At 53.2% G+C, this 16,097-nt stretch overlaps 1 protein-coding gene across 1 annotated transcript; it reads left to right on the forward strand.

The window, feature by feature from the left end:
* Positions 1-7,837: 7,837 nt before the first annotated feature.
* Positions 7,838-15,797, forward strand: LOC309408407 (endothelin receptor type B-like; the record flags this gene model as incomplete). The annotated part of the gene is made up of 7 exons (XM_082004222.1): positions 7,838-8,341; positions 11,465-11,577; positions 12,062-12,266; positions 12,972-13,121; positions 13,882-14,015; positions 14,669-14,777; positions 15,648-15,797. The coding sequence occupies exons 1-7, from the start codon at positions 7,892-7,894 to the stop codon at positions 15,795-15,797; spliced, it is 1,311 nt and encodes a 436-aa protein (XP_081860348.1). The 5' UTR covers positions 7,838-7,891.
* Between the last annotated feature and the right edge of the window lie 300 nt (positions 15,798-16,097).

Consider the following 16,097-nt stretch of genomic DNA (forward strand, 5'->3'; position numbering starts at 1 on the left):
TGGTGGCATTGGGTTAACGGTTGGACTTCATGATCTTGAAGGTCCTTTCCAACCTTAGTGATTCTGTGATTCTGTGACTAGCCAATCTTGCCAAGCCACCTTCTGTGCTGCTTGCATGGAAATCAGTTAAGCACAAATGGCAGCAGAAAGCCAAATGAATTATACTTGACATGTCGCCTTTGAAATGGAAGGGCCGTCTGCGCAAAATGCATCCCATGAAGCTGTTGTTTGCCTGCATGGTGCTGCATTGCTGGTTGCCACTGGATTGTACCGTGGCTTAATTCAGAAGTAGTTTCTTCATTCTGATAATTTAAGTGACGACCCTTAACATCAGCCTCGAAACTGAATTGTGTTTCAAGGACACTGTACAAGAAGACTGCTGTTTTCCTGGGGGTCTCCGAAGGGGGCTGGAGCCGCCCTTTGTCTCCAGCAGAACAGAAAGACCCATTCATCCCTCTGTCACATGCAGCAACATGACTGTCCCAGAATAGGACTGCAGGACACCTCCTCAGTGGGGTTGGGAGGAGAGGTGCTGTGTGGACTCGTGTGCCCTGGGAGGAGAGCCAAGGAGAAGCCGCAGCCCTCCAAAGAGGCCAAAGGGTTAAAGGAGGCATCGACCGATACGCCGTGACTTCTGCACTCGGTGGCGATGAGCTGAGGTGCCTATTTCCTCATCTTTCCTGGGGAGTGTAAATGTGCCGAGGGGCAGACTCACGTAGGGAGCGGTGGGACGTCACCTCCTGATGCCCTTCAACGACACCGGCCGGTAATGAACTTGTTTGTTCCCAACCTGGCCCAGACCAAAGGCCCGGCTGCAGCGTCACAGGCACCCACCAGGGTATAGAAGCTCTTCACTGAGGTCCAGAGCTGACTCTGGAACACACGCTCACAAGGTAGAGGCATCTATGAGCATTACTGACCAAAACAGGGGGGTACCAGATGACTGCCTGTGAAGCACGGCCAGAGGTGGGCTGTACCCTACCAGCCCAGACCACTAGCTGGCTTTGCCCTATGTTTCCACCCTCGGAGGTTCATGTGGTCTTCCACACACTAAGGTGAGGTGGGCAAGGAAGCCTGAAGCTGGAGAAGCCTAGTTGAATCACTACATGGCAATGTCAGAAAAGAAAGCGAGAAACAGCAACCTCAAGCAGACTCCATAAGCAGCCTTCTCCCCTGCCCCCAAAAAGCATAAAGTGTCAGTTACAAAAAAACCATTCAACTTAAAAACAGAACAAGGAAAATGGAACCCTCAACACCTGCCCATCACCTGTGCTGCTTCTGGCACCCGAGCTGGTTAGACTGAAGTGCCGTTGGGGATGTGTCTGTCCATGGGCTATCACACCTCTGTCTACAGAGCAGGCGTGTGCCAAGACTTGAAAAGCCACAGAGATATGGGAGGGTGACAGAGCCCTAAGATGGACTCTCCAATTCGGGATGTCTAATAGGATGGAGAGAGAAGAGTCTGAATGGGGGTTTTGTTCCCCACTCTGAGCGAGGAGTTGTCTCCGATAAACAAGGGTATGTCCTAAATAAAGACGTAACTTTTCTGTGGGTTATCCACAGCTCTGATTCATCAAATCTTCAAGGAATCATCGAAATGATTTAGTGGAGAAACACAGATAATTTTCATTCACACAAAGAAGGAAGAAAGGTCCCAAACAACCAATGTAGATTATCTCTACCCTATTTACACATCTTCACCACTGGGAAAAGCAAGGCTGGTCAAATTCTCATTGGCATCTTTGGCCAGATCTCAAGATGATAGAAAGTCTAATCCATTCTTGTGTCTGGATCCACTCAGAAAAAAAGGCTGTAACAGGGTATACGTACGGCAGTATTTCATTGTGAACTTCTGTAGTTCTCCCACAGGAAGCAGAGATCCTGCACAAATTCACTCACGATCCCTGTGAAAAGGGCTGAAAATGGATAACCACAAGCTTGAATGTTTTGGAGTCAATTCTAAACCAAGGCAAATGTAGCATCTCTTCTATCATATTGGCAAATGCCAACAGTAACGCTAGAAAGTGCTTGGTACAGCACAGATGGACTGAGCTGGTTTGAGGAGTCTCTGTAGGCAGAGTTTAAGAATTAGCGTTGATTTTATGAACTCTCTGAATCTTGACATCTAACCCCCTAATCCTTCTGCTGACAAGGCAGGAAGCGGCCACGGCACGCAGATGTTATTGCAGCCTGGCTGGATCTTCTCCCTGGAGAACAACAAACTTGTCCCACAAACAATGTGACAAACCAAACCTGGGTTCTTACTGGTTTCGGCTCCTACCCCTACATGCTCCCATCACGGGAGTGTTTGCCAGGGTTATTTCTGGGTGCACTGACCGACCAGCCGGCTGGCCCCAGCCAGGGCAGGCAGCGGCTGAGCTCCGCTTGCCGTCCTGTTACTGGTGATACTGGTTTGGGGTTGTCCTCTCTGCTGTGCTGCTGGGAATGCGATGGAAAATGTATTATCTCAGAGATGTTTGTCCTTTTGAAATATTTGATCAAAACCGAGATTAAACTCACTGGAAAGAAGGAAGCATGAGGGAAAGATGGCATAATCACATAAATCTCATTTCTTTAAAGAACAGACGAGAAGTAACTATTGTAACCTCGGTCTGACCACTTGTAGACTGGTAATTGCCAAGGTTTGAAAGCTTGGAATTACCCCAGATGGTGGTCAAAGAAACCAGATGCTACTCCAGAATCTTAGGAAGTCACAAAAAAACCCAGGAGAAAGGACAGCACTGGGAGAACATGAAGTTCCTGTAAGCCTCTTTCTCCAGCCTGTTCGGGTCCCTCTGGATGGCAGCACGACCTTCTAGTGTGTCAGAGAAACATGATCTCGTTCCACTTGAGATGCCTTCAATTTGGGAAGGAGTCTGATCCTATTTTTCTGTCCTTTTTGGGGGGGCTAAAAGGGCAAACGGATTCCTGCATGAAAGTGAAGTTGCTTTGACTTAGTATACTTGCACCATGCCAACGGGTTTCTGAGCCATCAAGGACCCCAGAGCAAGGCGGTTTGGCATTTTTTTTTAAATAAACAGCCTGCCACATACCAAATAAATCTCCTGTTCCTGAGGACAGTTGGGTTGAAAGCATGGTGAAGAAAAAAAACTTTCCTCTCCAAACAGATGAGATGAGGAGGTTGGGAGAGGCTTCGTCCACAGGGACAGAGACAGGCTGCGCAGCAGCAAAAACTGTCTACAGGTTCATATGGTTTGGAGAAAGACAGGAGAGGTCTCATGAAAACACCGCTCGTGGTCTTCTCTTCAAAAGCAGGTGGAGACCAGAGGGGTGTCTCTGAGCCAGGACCATGTCCAGAGGCTGGTGTGACCCTACGGCAGCGCCGGCTGCTCAGCCGTGAAGTGTTCTCTTCTTGAGCGATCAGATGCTGCTTTTCGGGCAGTCCAGGGTGCAGAGAAACCACAGCAAAATAAAAACAGAGCTGGCAGGTGAAAAGGCACCAGCGCAACCCCCTGTAGATGGGAGCATGGTCTGAAACCTGTTCCCAGCCTGCTTCACCTAGACCAGGGCTGGGGGAGACCACGTCGGAGGGAAAAGTGAGGTTTGTCCTTCCCCAGCACCTCCGTAAGGACTTCTTACACTCTGTCCTCTCTGCTTAGACGGGAAATCAGAGGTCCCCTCTGCCTTGCTTTCAGCACTCATCTTGCTGCTGAACGTTTCCTCAAAGCTGGAGCAGCCGGCTTTATACTCTCTGGGCAGAGACGGCTTTGGTGTCCCTTCTCCCCAACGGTGGCCGGGGCTGCAGCTCCCTTCACCAACGCACGGCCACGGGGCTCCTCCGAGCCCGTCCCTACGGCGTGGCCGCTCGGCACGCCGCTCCGCGGCCGGCAGCCTTCCCCCAGCTGCCTCCCTCCCTCCCTCCCCCTTCCCCTCAAGCTTTACTTGTTCATTATTTCCATCTCCTCCACGGGGCCGTCCTGCGTTTCTCCTGCGTCGCCCTCCTACACCCCCGTCCCGCGCTTCGCCTATTGGCCGCGGGGGCTGCGCTCGGGGGGAGTCCCGTGATCTTCTATATAACCCACCACCCCGTTGTGAGAGACCTCGGCAAGTCACGAGAGGGAAGAAACGTTCCCCTGAGCGTGAGCCCACGCACGAGAGCAAACGCCAGGACCTACGACGCGGCGGTTCCCCCAGGGCCCGCAGGACGTGCCCAACGGCCCCTGCTGCGGGAAGGAGCCGCGAGAGGGGGAGAAACCCATCCCAGGAGCACCCAAAGTTCCCGGTTACGAGGAAGGTAACTTAACTCCCGTGAAAGGCTTTGCTGTTCCGTGCGCTAATTCGCAGGCGAAATGATTTCCTGCTTTGGGGTGAGTTTTGTGCACGTTTCTCGGACACCGCCCCCCCCCCCCGGCCGCCCACGCCGGGGGAGGCGTTGAAGGGACCACGGTGCCGGAGCCAGGTGGGCAGGCGGGGAGGGAGAGGGTGCCCCAGGAGAAATCCAGCGCAGCTCCCGCTGCTTTTGGGCCGGGGTGGGTTCAGGTCAGGGGAGCGGCCGGGGCGGTGGTGTTACCACCCGCCTCTCTCTCCCCGCTTTCGCCCCCCCCCGTGGCGTTTTTGCTGCCAGAGACGTTTACCGGCAGAAAAGGTCTGGTTTGCCTTCGGCAAGGCTAGTCTGGCAGGAGAGCGGCGGCGGCGGCCGCAGGCAGGGCAGCAGGCAGCGTGCCGTGGGGGGAGAGGCTGGCCTGAGGTGAGGGCTCCTCTTGGGCTACTGGGCAAGAGGAATGCTGAGCCCCCCAGCCTGCGTGTGGCACCTTTCGGACGGGAGCAGGCTGTGCAGGGTTACGGCAGCGGTTTTCAGTCTCGAGGGACTCGTTCTCTGGCGTCCGCGCCATGACTCCAGCGGTCTCAGCTGTGATCTGGACTCAGCAAAGCGCGAAGGGCATCTCCACTTCGGTGCGTCGAAGCCATTTGCCACCAGCAGAGCCCCAGCCGGGCAGGCGGGACAGGGATGGCCGCTTCGGGCACCGAGTCGCTTCCCCGGGGGATCAGCAACATGGACGAAGCTCAGAGGACTTTTGGGTCAAGCAGCGCTGGCCTTGGCTTCACATCTGCTGGGCGCTGAACAGGCTGCTTGATGTTCCCCTGCCTCAGTTTCCCCCGCAAGCGAGAAAGGGTTATGCTTTCGAGCACCCTGAGATGTGAGAGGCAGCAGGGAGGGCACGAAGTAAACGGGCTGTTGAACAGGAGAAAACAAAGCTTCTCTTTTACAAAATTGCTGGGTTTTAAGGCAAGACGGGGGAGAAGTTCTGTTTTCCTTCAGCGCTTTGCAGCTGCAGTGTGGAGGGGACGGGCAGGACCCAGTGAGCCGCGTCCTGTGATCCTTACTCACATGAGCTCTTCTGCCAAACCCCCAGGGGCTTGTGTGGGCTTTGCGGGCCAGGGTTTGGTATGGGGGGGCTGCCGGGGCGGCTTCTGGGAGCAGCTGCCAGAAGCTTCCCCCGTGTCCGACAGAGCCAGTGCCAGCAGCTCCGAGACGGACCCGCCGCAGGCCGAGGCCGAGCCCATCTTCTCTAAATTCTCTTCAAGTCATTGAAAACTGCTCTTTTTTTTTTTTTTTCTTCCCCCCCCCAGCCAGAGGCAGGCAGATAACTTTGTAATGCCTGTTCTGGCTCACACCGATGCGGCTTATCTGCAAGATAAGTTTGCAAAGCTGTTTGAGTCTGCACAGATAAAAGGCGCAGAGAACACCCAAGATTGCTAAGCACCAGGAATGAATATTCCAGCAGATAGAAGCATGCTTATAGTGAGCTGAAAAGTGATGGGATCTTTAACTTTCCTGCGGGGAAACCATATCTAAGGTGCCACTATAAAGATTCAAACTAGAAAAGAAACATCTTTAAAATGCGGTGGTTTTGACCGGTAACTCTCTAGTTCACGAGGTGTAAACTGTGAGTGAAGGGATTTGGTTATTTTATTGCCTGTATTTGACACGTAACTGGGAATAAATTTTAGGCTTCCTCTTAACACTGCTTGTTTACAGTTCGAAGTTGAAGGACCTGACTGAAGGACATAAGAGGGTGAGGAAGGACTAAGGCTGATTCAGATTTTCTGACAAGAGTAGTAGGGTGAAACTGAGAAAAAGGTAGGGCTGGTTAGGCTGGCTCATTGGGAAAGAGTCCAACCTCATGCTGATTATGCCTGGAGTCTTCCAAACAATAGGAAGGCACAGCCATTTCTACAAAGCCTGTCCTAAGCCCCTGACACATGAGGAATGTGCTAAAATTAAACACAACTTCTAGAGAAGCTGTGGTTGTGCCTAGCGGGACCCACGGTTGGCTTGGCCATGCCTTCCCAGAGTGGGAGCAGCGTGCTCCCACCAGGTATGCATGTGCCGGTCCTGGGGTCCCCCCAGTCCTGGGCAGGGGGAACCGTGCTACAACCCAGGGGTGCCCTGGCTGGGTGGTCCTGGGGAGCAGATCCCCAGGGTACAGCCGGTTTGGGCTCAGATCCCCAATCAGCCTGGTGGAGTCAGAGTGGAGATTGAAGTCCCATCCCTAATTCCATGCAGGCACCCACATCCCTGCCTGGAGCAGAGCACATCCCAGGGAAGCCCAAAAAGGCTTCTGCTTTCAGTGTAGGTGCAGCAATTTTTCCTCCCTTCAAAGCTGTAAAGTTTCATAGTTTGAGAAACATATTCTTCGCCCACTCTAACCAGGAGACCCGAGATCCATCCCTGCCTGTGGCACAGACTGACAGGGTGCTGACATCTTCCTCCCTGGGCTCACTTCCCACTGGTGGCCGTATCTGGATCATCCGGAAGCCTCTTCCACAAATTCGCACCATGCCAGCACAGTGCTACAGCCATCCTCAGCTTCCTCATGCGGTTGTGGAGCAGCAGCTTAGCGAGTCCTGCCTGAAAGCACCGCCTGAGATTGGCAAAGCAGGACCCACTCTGGTGACATTTGTTAGTAGTGCTCCAGCCTCGGTGAGCTTGAGAGACTTTTCACTGCGCTCAGCAGTCAAAACTGCAAACGGCACAGGGAGATTGATATCCCCGAGTATTGAGTTGAATGGGCATGGTGGCTTTGGAAAGGAAGTGGTTCAATTAACGACGGTAAGGATGGGGAAGGAGGGGCTGTCGTACTCGCACATAAATTGGAATAAGATGTCAGGTATCAATACAGCATTTCTGGAAAAACCCGTGTAGTATTTTCCCACCACGCTTCCCAGCAAGGCTGTGCTGAGTCTTTTCGCTGTGCGCTGAGATGGCGTGGGGCAGCCGTGGGATCTGCCGAAGAGCGCGGTCTTAGCGCGGCTCCAGTCTTCCCATGGTATGAACTGGGAAAAAAAGGTCCATTGGTTCTGTGGACCCCGAGACCGGGGTCTGCAGAATCGCCCAGATGTGCAGGTGTTGACGGGGCAGGTGCCCCAAAACTGCTACTTCAAACAGTCAGAAACTAAAGGAGAAGTGTGGGGTGGGTATAAGAGGCTGTGCTGGGCAGAAAAGTCAGATTTGGTGGGTGAGCAGCGCAGCCAACCTCAGAAGATGCAATAACTGATTCAACACACCTATTTGAGAAGAGGCAGGTGCCCTCGTTTGCTGAAATACCGTGCAAGAGGCATAAGAGACTGCTTGTTTTCCTTTTAGTTTGTGTTTCTGAACGGGCGTGTTTAATTTTAGCAGCAGACTCCCACCCACGGGGGTCAGCTGCTTTGACTAGATGGGATCTAATCTGGCGCAATTTCTGATCACTGTGGGGATGGACTTTCTCCAGCAATTGCTTTCATTCAGTCCGGTCTCGTTCCTCCTTCCTCTGTGAACCAGGTTCTCTGTTCTTTTCTCCATCTGCAGAACCAACCAAGACCCAAGCAAGGACATCCCACGAGCACTGCAAGGACTTCCGCACCCAGCTTTGCCAGTTGGTCCTCAATGGCAAGAATCCCGGCTGCCACCACTCTAGCCATTTTCTTGACTTGCCTCTTCCCCGGGGCACGCAGCCAGACCCCAAGGGCTTCCCAGGAGAGCACCGTCCCCTTTGAGGTGCTTAGCCAGGAGCAGGCTTACAGCCTGGTCCAGGCAAGCCTGGTCCAGGATGCCAAGTTGCCGAACCGCTCGGAGAGCCTCCCCAGGAGCACCAGCTCTGAGCCACCCCTGCTGCCCGTGTGCGTGAAGCCTGCGGATATCAGACACATCTTCAAGTACATCAACACCATCGTGTCCTGCACCATCTTCATCGTAGGCATCATCGGGAACTCCACACTCCTGAGGATCATTTACAAGAACAAGTGCATGAGGAATGGGCCAAATGTCCTCATTGCCAGCTTGGCACTCGGAGACCTTCTCTACATCCTCATTGCTCTGCCCATCAACGTATATAAGGTAGGCTCTACGCGGCGCGGGCGCTGCAGCAGCCTGGTGATTGCGTGCCCTGCGGAATATCTACCCTCCGCTCTTTATCGCAGGCTCCATTTTTGCAAGGGAGAGGGGGAGGGTGTTTCTGCTCCCGAAAGGATGAGAAAAACATAAACAGAGAAAACGCTCGGAGTACATTCCTGGGAAAGCAGAGGTGTTCTCAGCTACGGCTGTGTTCTGCACACGCGCACACAGGCACACAACCTTCCAGATCTTTTAAGTCTCATCTAAAATCACACGGAAAGAATCACTTGCAGTCTCCTGACGTTACAACCCAGCTGAGCAAAAATTATCGTTCTTGTGCACTGGGGACACTTCTCCCAGCACAGTTCAGTTAACCAGCCTCAGGCAAATACCTTTTTTACTCTAGCTAAACGTGAAGTCTCATCCAGGAGCAAGGAAGGGGGCTGTATTATAAAACAGGGGCTTCTTTCGGAGACACCGTCCCCTGAACGAGAGAGAAGAGGCACAACAAATAGTCAGGGGAACCGGAGCTCTGCGCGGCGCACTGGGGCAGGGCGGACCGGGCAGGCGTGGGGTAGAGCTGAGACCCCAGTTAAGAGCAGAAGGTGTGTGATGACGTCTGCGAGACGTCTCTGGGCTACGGCAGCTCTTTCTCGCCCACTTCTTGAAGCGGGTTTTGGTGGGCTGGAGGCAGAGGTTTCTGTGAAGGGTTGGAAGGGATGCCGTGGGGTGAGGGACTTGGAGCTCAGCCAGGTTTATTTGTCAAAGGGAAGCTTTAGCCCGAGAAGGGGAAATTGAGTGCCAGAGGGGTCCTGAATCAAGCAGGCTGGGTGGCAGGGGGAGAAGGGAGAGAAATTTGAAGTAGGACGAAGGTGCATATAATTTGTCAATGAGAACAACCAGGTGAGGCTCGCAGAGGGTCTCAAATCACTGTGAATAGACACAGTTTAAGTGAAAATGTATTGAAAACTGTAAAGGTTTTTAACCTCAAAACTAACAGGTTCTCCACGTGCCGGAGGATCCCGCTGTTACAAGAACATGGACCTGTGCAGAGGGTTTCACTCATGTGCAAGAAAACAGAGTAGCTTGGGGCCAGCAAAACTGCCCCAGGGGAAGGTTACCCCTCTTCACCCACAGGGTACAGACCATCTCCGCTTTCACCCAACAGGCCCCTTTGGCTTTGAAAAAGGTGCAATTTTTTCTGCCCGAGAGGGGAGACACAGTCTGGGGAACACGGCTGCAACACCAGCAGCTCTCCTGGGGATCGCCTCTACCCTGTGCCCATTGCACAGGCAGAGGTTGTGGAGGCAGCCCAACAAGCATGGTCATAGCTGAGCCCCTCAAAACCTTGAAGAGCAAAGCCCCTCCAATATTTGTCCCCAGTCAAAACCAAGGCAGGGAAGATTTCCATGTTAATCCTGCCTTTGCCACACTTGATGGGAAACGCACCATCCAGCCAGGGAAAGAATTTGCGTCGTGCAATGTATATTTAACAAGAACAGAGTAACAGCAACAGCAAAATATCTGGCAGACCTGCCTCCATGGGATGCGAATGCTTATCCGCTTTGAGGGATCTGGACTGCAGAGTCCATCTGTCCTGTTTATATCACCCACAATATCAGGGCAGTTGGGTTGGTTTTAGCCTGGTTTCCCAAAGAAACAAGGCTTATACAACCAGGACTGTGAGGACATGGGTCTGACAGCCCTTCCTTTCAGGATCTGTTTGCCCAGTTCTGCCATATTTCACAAGTTGCTGTTGTAGGAAGGTCCTATGTATCATAAAAAAGGGGTATGTGGGACCAGATGGAGGCTGTAGGAATGACCTCACTGAGGAAAGCTGGCAGATAAACCAGTCACAGGCTCAATGCCCAGCTCTGCGTCCTGGCCGGGCAACAACTGGGGTTGCACTGAGCTTTGTGCAGAGTTCACGGCTTAGACCAAAGACCTCATCTACAGGACACCTCCTGTAAACACAAGCCACTGGCTTGGAGACACACTTGGAGCTGCAACTAGCACAGCTTGCAGCCAACAGAGAGTCAAGATACTTCGTCCAGGACAACATCTTGCATTGGTGTTGCCTTCCTTGTAACAGGAAAACTGGGTCAAATCTCCAGGGCTGGGACTCCCTGCTCTGGCCACATCTACACTGGCATTTGCTGACTGATGTTCAGCATTTCCCTAGGCCACCTGAGCAACCCCTCTCCCTTCTGAACCTCTCCCTTCCAGCCACCTCCTGCAGGAGAAATTGTTGCTTATTTGGGAAGCCCAAACTGACTATGAGCAACCTGGTCTTACGAGTAGCCCAGTTCCGCCATGGTGTGTTCTCGGCAACACATGAGATGGGTGGACTCCCTGGGTTTGCAGACCAAAGGAAAGGGTAGGGTTGGTCAGTTGCCTTCACCCAAAAACACGATTTCCAGGAGAGCTTCTAGATTGATTTATCTTGCTGCTGAGGCCAAACTAAAGAACTTGCACAAGGGGCTGGTTCTGAGTAGGGGTAACCTTAGGATGGGCTCCAGATGTCACGGGAATATAAGGGTTTGAACCCAGGCTCACTCTCATCCTCATGAGTGAGTGGCCTGGATTTCTCCTGCCTTCAGGGCACCTTGTCCGCACCAATACCCTCTGCTTGCCCCAGCTGAGCTTGGGGCCACAGTATATGTGTTCTATAAGGAATGTAAGTGTGGTAGAGGGTCAGAGTATGGTAAAGGCTTAAGACTACAGGGCTTTCAAAGCCACCTGAAAGAAGCTGTCCTTGCTGGATTTTGGCTGTTTCAGAGAATGACACCCATTTTCCCTCTGAAAGTGACCCGAAGCCCATTGCGGTGTTTAGGATTCAGATCCGTTCAAAACCACCCAGGGTCTGGAGTCAGGACCTGGTGTCTGGACCATCCTTCCGTCTGTGTTTCAACTCGTCTCACAACGAGCCCTTGGGCAAACGAATGCTTCCCAGCACAACACAAAATACCGGGGAGCGCACACTGCGTGATCCCGGCGGAGGTAACCTCAGAGTGCTTTCAGCTGCTCTTTGTGGGCTTCTCACACCTTGTGGGTAACCACCTGCTATTAGGGGAAGCCAGACGCTCTTTCACAAAGCAGCCTGTTAACCCTGCGGTTCTTCCCCAGCTTTTGGCAAAGGACTGGCCCTTTGGTGTGCAGGTATGCAAGCTGGTCCCCTTCATCCAGAAGGCTTCGGTGGGTATCACGGTCCTCAGCCTTTGTGCTCTCAGCATCGACAGGTAAGGAAAAACTTCTACAGCTGCGCTGCCCAGCCTGAGCCATATTTGACCATAGCATGTCCCTTCATTGTCACCAAAAGGCAGACTGCAGGGTGGCTTTCAAATTCAGAGATGGGGACAGCACGCTGTCATGTAGAGTTGAAATCCAGCAGGAACTGACTCTGGTGACAGTGTAAATCCTGCTGGAAACAGCTGAGGGGAGGATCATGATGTGCTGGAACAACCGCTGGCGTGGTGGCGAAGGGTGGCACCTCCCCAGTGGCAGGTAGACATTAGCCAAGGATAGCTACCATCACGTTCATCCGTTGAGCCCCTGTTTCTGACCTTTCCCATTCCACTGAAGGGGAAGGTTCAGGGGTGGAGGAGGAAAGCCTACTGGAAAGGGCCTTTGGGGACAACTCCAATCTGCACCTTCTCAGCCCCTTCCTGACAGTTGCTCTTCTCACTCCAATCTGCTCCTGTTGCCTTCCTACGCGTTGGGCAGGTACCGAGCAGTGGCGTCCTGGAGCCGGATCCAGGGGATAGGAATCCCCATGTGGAAGGCCGTGGAGGTGATGCTGATCTGGGCAGTGGCCATCGTGCTTGCAGTCCCTGAAGCTATAGCCTTCGACATGGTGGAGCTCAGCTACTGGGAACGACACCTGTGGGTGTGCATGCTTGCCTCCGAACAGAAATCCAGCTTCATGATGGTATGTACTCTGCCCCACCCCAGCTGCAGTGCAAGGGAGACACAGGCAACCAGAGCGTCCTCCCTCCTTGATTAGAGGATTAGGTGCTTCTGTAGATGGCTGCTTCTAGCCATCGGGGTGAGCCCAGGGGAGAGCAGTATCAGACAAAGCACAGAATACCCAGCACTGTAGTGCCGTGGGGCAGAATTGCTTTGAATGTGGGGCCAGAAAACAGGCAGCTGGTCCTTAAGCCGTTGTCATGTCTTCACCGTCCACATCAGAAGGTTATGGCACATCTCGGGGAGCTTCAGAACCTGCTATGCTGTCCCAGCAGGCCAAAGAGCTTCTCCACAACCGGTCTGCGTGGGTAACCTTTATCACAGGGCCCGCTAAGGGTGAGCGAGGGAACGAAGACGCCTACGGAGCATCAGAACTTATCCCACTGTGTCTACCAAATAAGCTCCCTGCAACTGTTTCTTGCACAAAAGTGCTAGATTGGACGGACAGCCAGATGTAAACCAGGCTTTACTTCTTCAGGTTAAACATGTGCACCAGCCTCAGGTGGGGAGATAATCCCATGTGCATTAGCACAGGAGCTGTTACACCCTCACACATCAAAAGTGTCTGATAACAGGCCACCATCCGTGTCAGGGGCCGGGTCAGTTCATGCCCCAGTTACCCCCACCCCTCTCCCCATTTTCCAGTTGCTGTTTCTTTTGCATGCAGTTCTACCGTGATGTGAAGGACTGGTGGCTTTTTGGCTTCTATTTCTGCCTCCCCTTGGTATGCACTGGCATCTTCTACACCCTCATGTCGTGCGAGATGCTGAGCAAGAGAAATGGCATGAGAATTGCTCTGAACGACCACATGAAACGGGTAAGAAAACCAGGAGGGCAGAAACTCTGCTATTTCCCAAAACAGAAGGGAGTGCTGTTGAAGGGGAGAACAGGCACCTGTCCCGGTAAAGGACACGTATGAGCTGGCAAGTGGGCAACAGGTATTGGCACGTTGATGCAGATGCGTGGATTAAACCAGGGAGAGCGGCTTTCAGCTCTACGATCTCCAGTCTCAGGGACAACCCAAACCTCCAGCCTTATGGCCATGGACCAGCTTGATTTTCAGTTTCTTACAGCCGTTTATCTCTGGCTGTGCTGTGCCAGCCCAGATCACACCGAACTGGACCGAATGTTGAACGTACCATACCCCAGACGAGGCACGCAGGGAAAAGAATAGTTTACTGTCCCCTCCCACACTTTGCAGAACGATGCCTTGAGGCAGAGCGGCTGGTTGTCACCATAATACAGTGTGAAGGGTGGCTGGATGAGGCCCCCATGTCCCTGGACCTATCACCCCAGCAAATTCACCAGGAGCAACGGTGGGAAGGGGCGTGAAGGAGCCTCATCCGTATTGTGTTGCTGGTACCCTGCCCCTTTCTGCAGCCTGGATCTGAGAGTCCTCCTCATGATGCAGGAGTTGGGACCTGCAAGGTTGTGCTTTGGACTCCAAAGGGGTGCCCAGCCGCCATCAGATTACAGAAATTACTTGAAGGGCCCTTGCTCAGCATGGGGAGATGGTGCTTTGCTCTCCAACACTCAGCCAGATCATGCCTTCTCTCCTGCCCACCTTCTCTTCGCAGCGCCGGGAGGTGGCCAAGACTGTGTTCTGCTTGGTGGTGATCTTTGCACTCTGCTGGCTGCCGCTCCACCTCAGCCGCATCCTCAAAAAGACCATCTATGACCAGACAGACCCCAACAGATGTGAACTACTCAGGTAGGGGCATCAGCAGGAGGGCACCGTGCTGGGACCCCCGGTGGGCACTGGCAGAGGGTCTGCTGGGCTCCTTGCAGGCTGGTGGAGTTGCCTTCCAAACACCTGGTTTCAATAGCTCCTTTCTAGGTGGCATTGCTCTCCTGATAGGCACAGAGAAAGAGTGTGGGGGACCATAAGAAGAGAATAACTTAAATTTTGAAATGTCTCTATGAAGTTATGGGTTAGAGAGGTCTCCTGGGCAGAGAAACATTCTCTGCAGGGCTAAAGAGGCTGCATCATGTCTGAGGGGTGTGCACACTCTCTGCCACTTGGTAGGATCCTGTCTTCCCCTCTCCTCATTACCCATCATGCCAAAATCCAGCCAAAAATTAGACACTGTTACTGTGCTTGAGTTTGAGAACACCAGGGTGACCAGGGGAAATCAGATCTCATGCTCTTGGTTTCCTCAGGAAATGCTCCTCGCAAGAAAAAGCCTTGTGCAAATACCCAACTGCAGGAGGGACTGCTTTGTGCTCACCTCTGTGGTATCAGTCACTGGCCCTCCATAGAAGCAGGTTCCCAGGCCAGGCAGTTGACAGGCATTTTGGAAACCCTCCCTCAGTTCTCCGTGAGCTTCCAACACATCCACCCTCTTCTCTCCCCTCCCGCCTCAGTTTCCTCCTAGTGATGGATTACTTTGGGATCAACATGGCTTCCCTCAACTCCTGCATCAACCCTGTGGCTCTCTACTTTGTCAGCCGGAAATTCAAGAACTGCTTCCAGGTAGGCTTGACCCCTCCAGAGATCTTGGCTACGGTGACTGTTCCCAGACACCAGGCACGAGCTCCCAGGGACCAGGCACGGTGCAGCCAGAGGCACCCCACCGCAGTGGACTTCTGTGGACAAGATGAGGGCAAGGTGGAGAGTGGCTTGGCAAACCAACCCAGCAAGCAGCGGCAGGGCCCTTGCAGCTCCTGGCTCCCAGACAAATGCCCCATCAGGGACATGCTGGGGCTGCCAGCAGCCCACAGGATTCTCCTATTTGCTCGTATTCTGATCATATTTCTCCTCCCAAATTTTCCCCCCGCTAGGTGCCTCTCTTCCCAGCTTCAAGTACCCTAGAGCTCGCTGCCCTGCTATGGGGAGGCTTTTGCCAGTGCAGGACCTAGGACAAGCCAAAAAGTCCCTGTCATTCTGGATCAGAAGCATCCCCACAAACCATTAGACCAGGGACTGGGGCTGCTTTAAACTTCAAGCACAAGTTATTTGGAGATAATTTTCAGGAGCAGTGGAGCCCTGAGAAAAGAAGGGAAGGGGGTGGGATGGGATGGGAGTCACCTCCCACGGCTGTGGCAAAAAGAAGAGTTGAGCCTGGCTAAGCATTACCTGTATTTTCTGTCCCCCAAGGACAAGAAAATACAACTGCCAAAAGGTACCCAAGACTTTGGTTTCTTCATTTCTAATCCACGCCAGCCCTGTCTTGGAAAACCTGCTCCCAGCAGATCTGCAGGACAGCAAGGCTCAGAAGTGTGATTCCCAGCCTGGCACTGCGCAGGTTGACTTGCCAACATCAGTAAGGGACTATTTCCTCCTCTTTTACCCTGCAGCCCACGCCTGTAACCTCTCTCTCTCCACGCTCTTGTCTCCTCGCAGTCCTGCCTGTGCTGCTGGTGCCAGAGACCGGCTCTGAGCATCACGCCGACAGACGAGAAGGGCTCTGTTGGGAAGTGGAAAGCCAACGGGCAGGAGCTTGGGCTGGACCGGAGCAGCTCCCGCTTGAGTAACAAGTACAGCTCTTCCTAAGGCCGTGCCACCCATGGGGCCGAGAGGAGAAGGCACCGTGCCAAGACGGCGGGACCCCTCCACTTCTCTCGCACGAATGTTTCCTGGCTGGGCCTGAATCGATTTTGCCTTTGTGTCGTAACCCACCTGGAAGGAGCTGCAGCATTTCACGGACCCCTGGGAGTAGCTCTGAACACAGCCTCTGAACCACGCCGATCCGTCCTCTGGTCCGAGTCGCCTCTGGAGGAGGGGGAAGGGGATTCCCATCCTTATAGGATTTTTCATTTCCTCGCAGGAAAACAAAGTGACTTATGGCCATTT

The sequence above is a fragment of the Phaethon aethereus genome (genome assembly GCF_964289735.1).
Source record: "Phaethon aethereus genome assembly, chromosome: 10".
In the NCBI taxonomy this organism is placed as follows: domain Eukaryota; kingdom Metazoa; phylum Chordata; class Aves; order Phaethontiformes; family Phaethontidae; genus Phaethon; species Phaethon aethereus.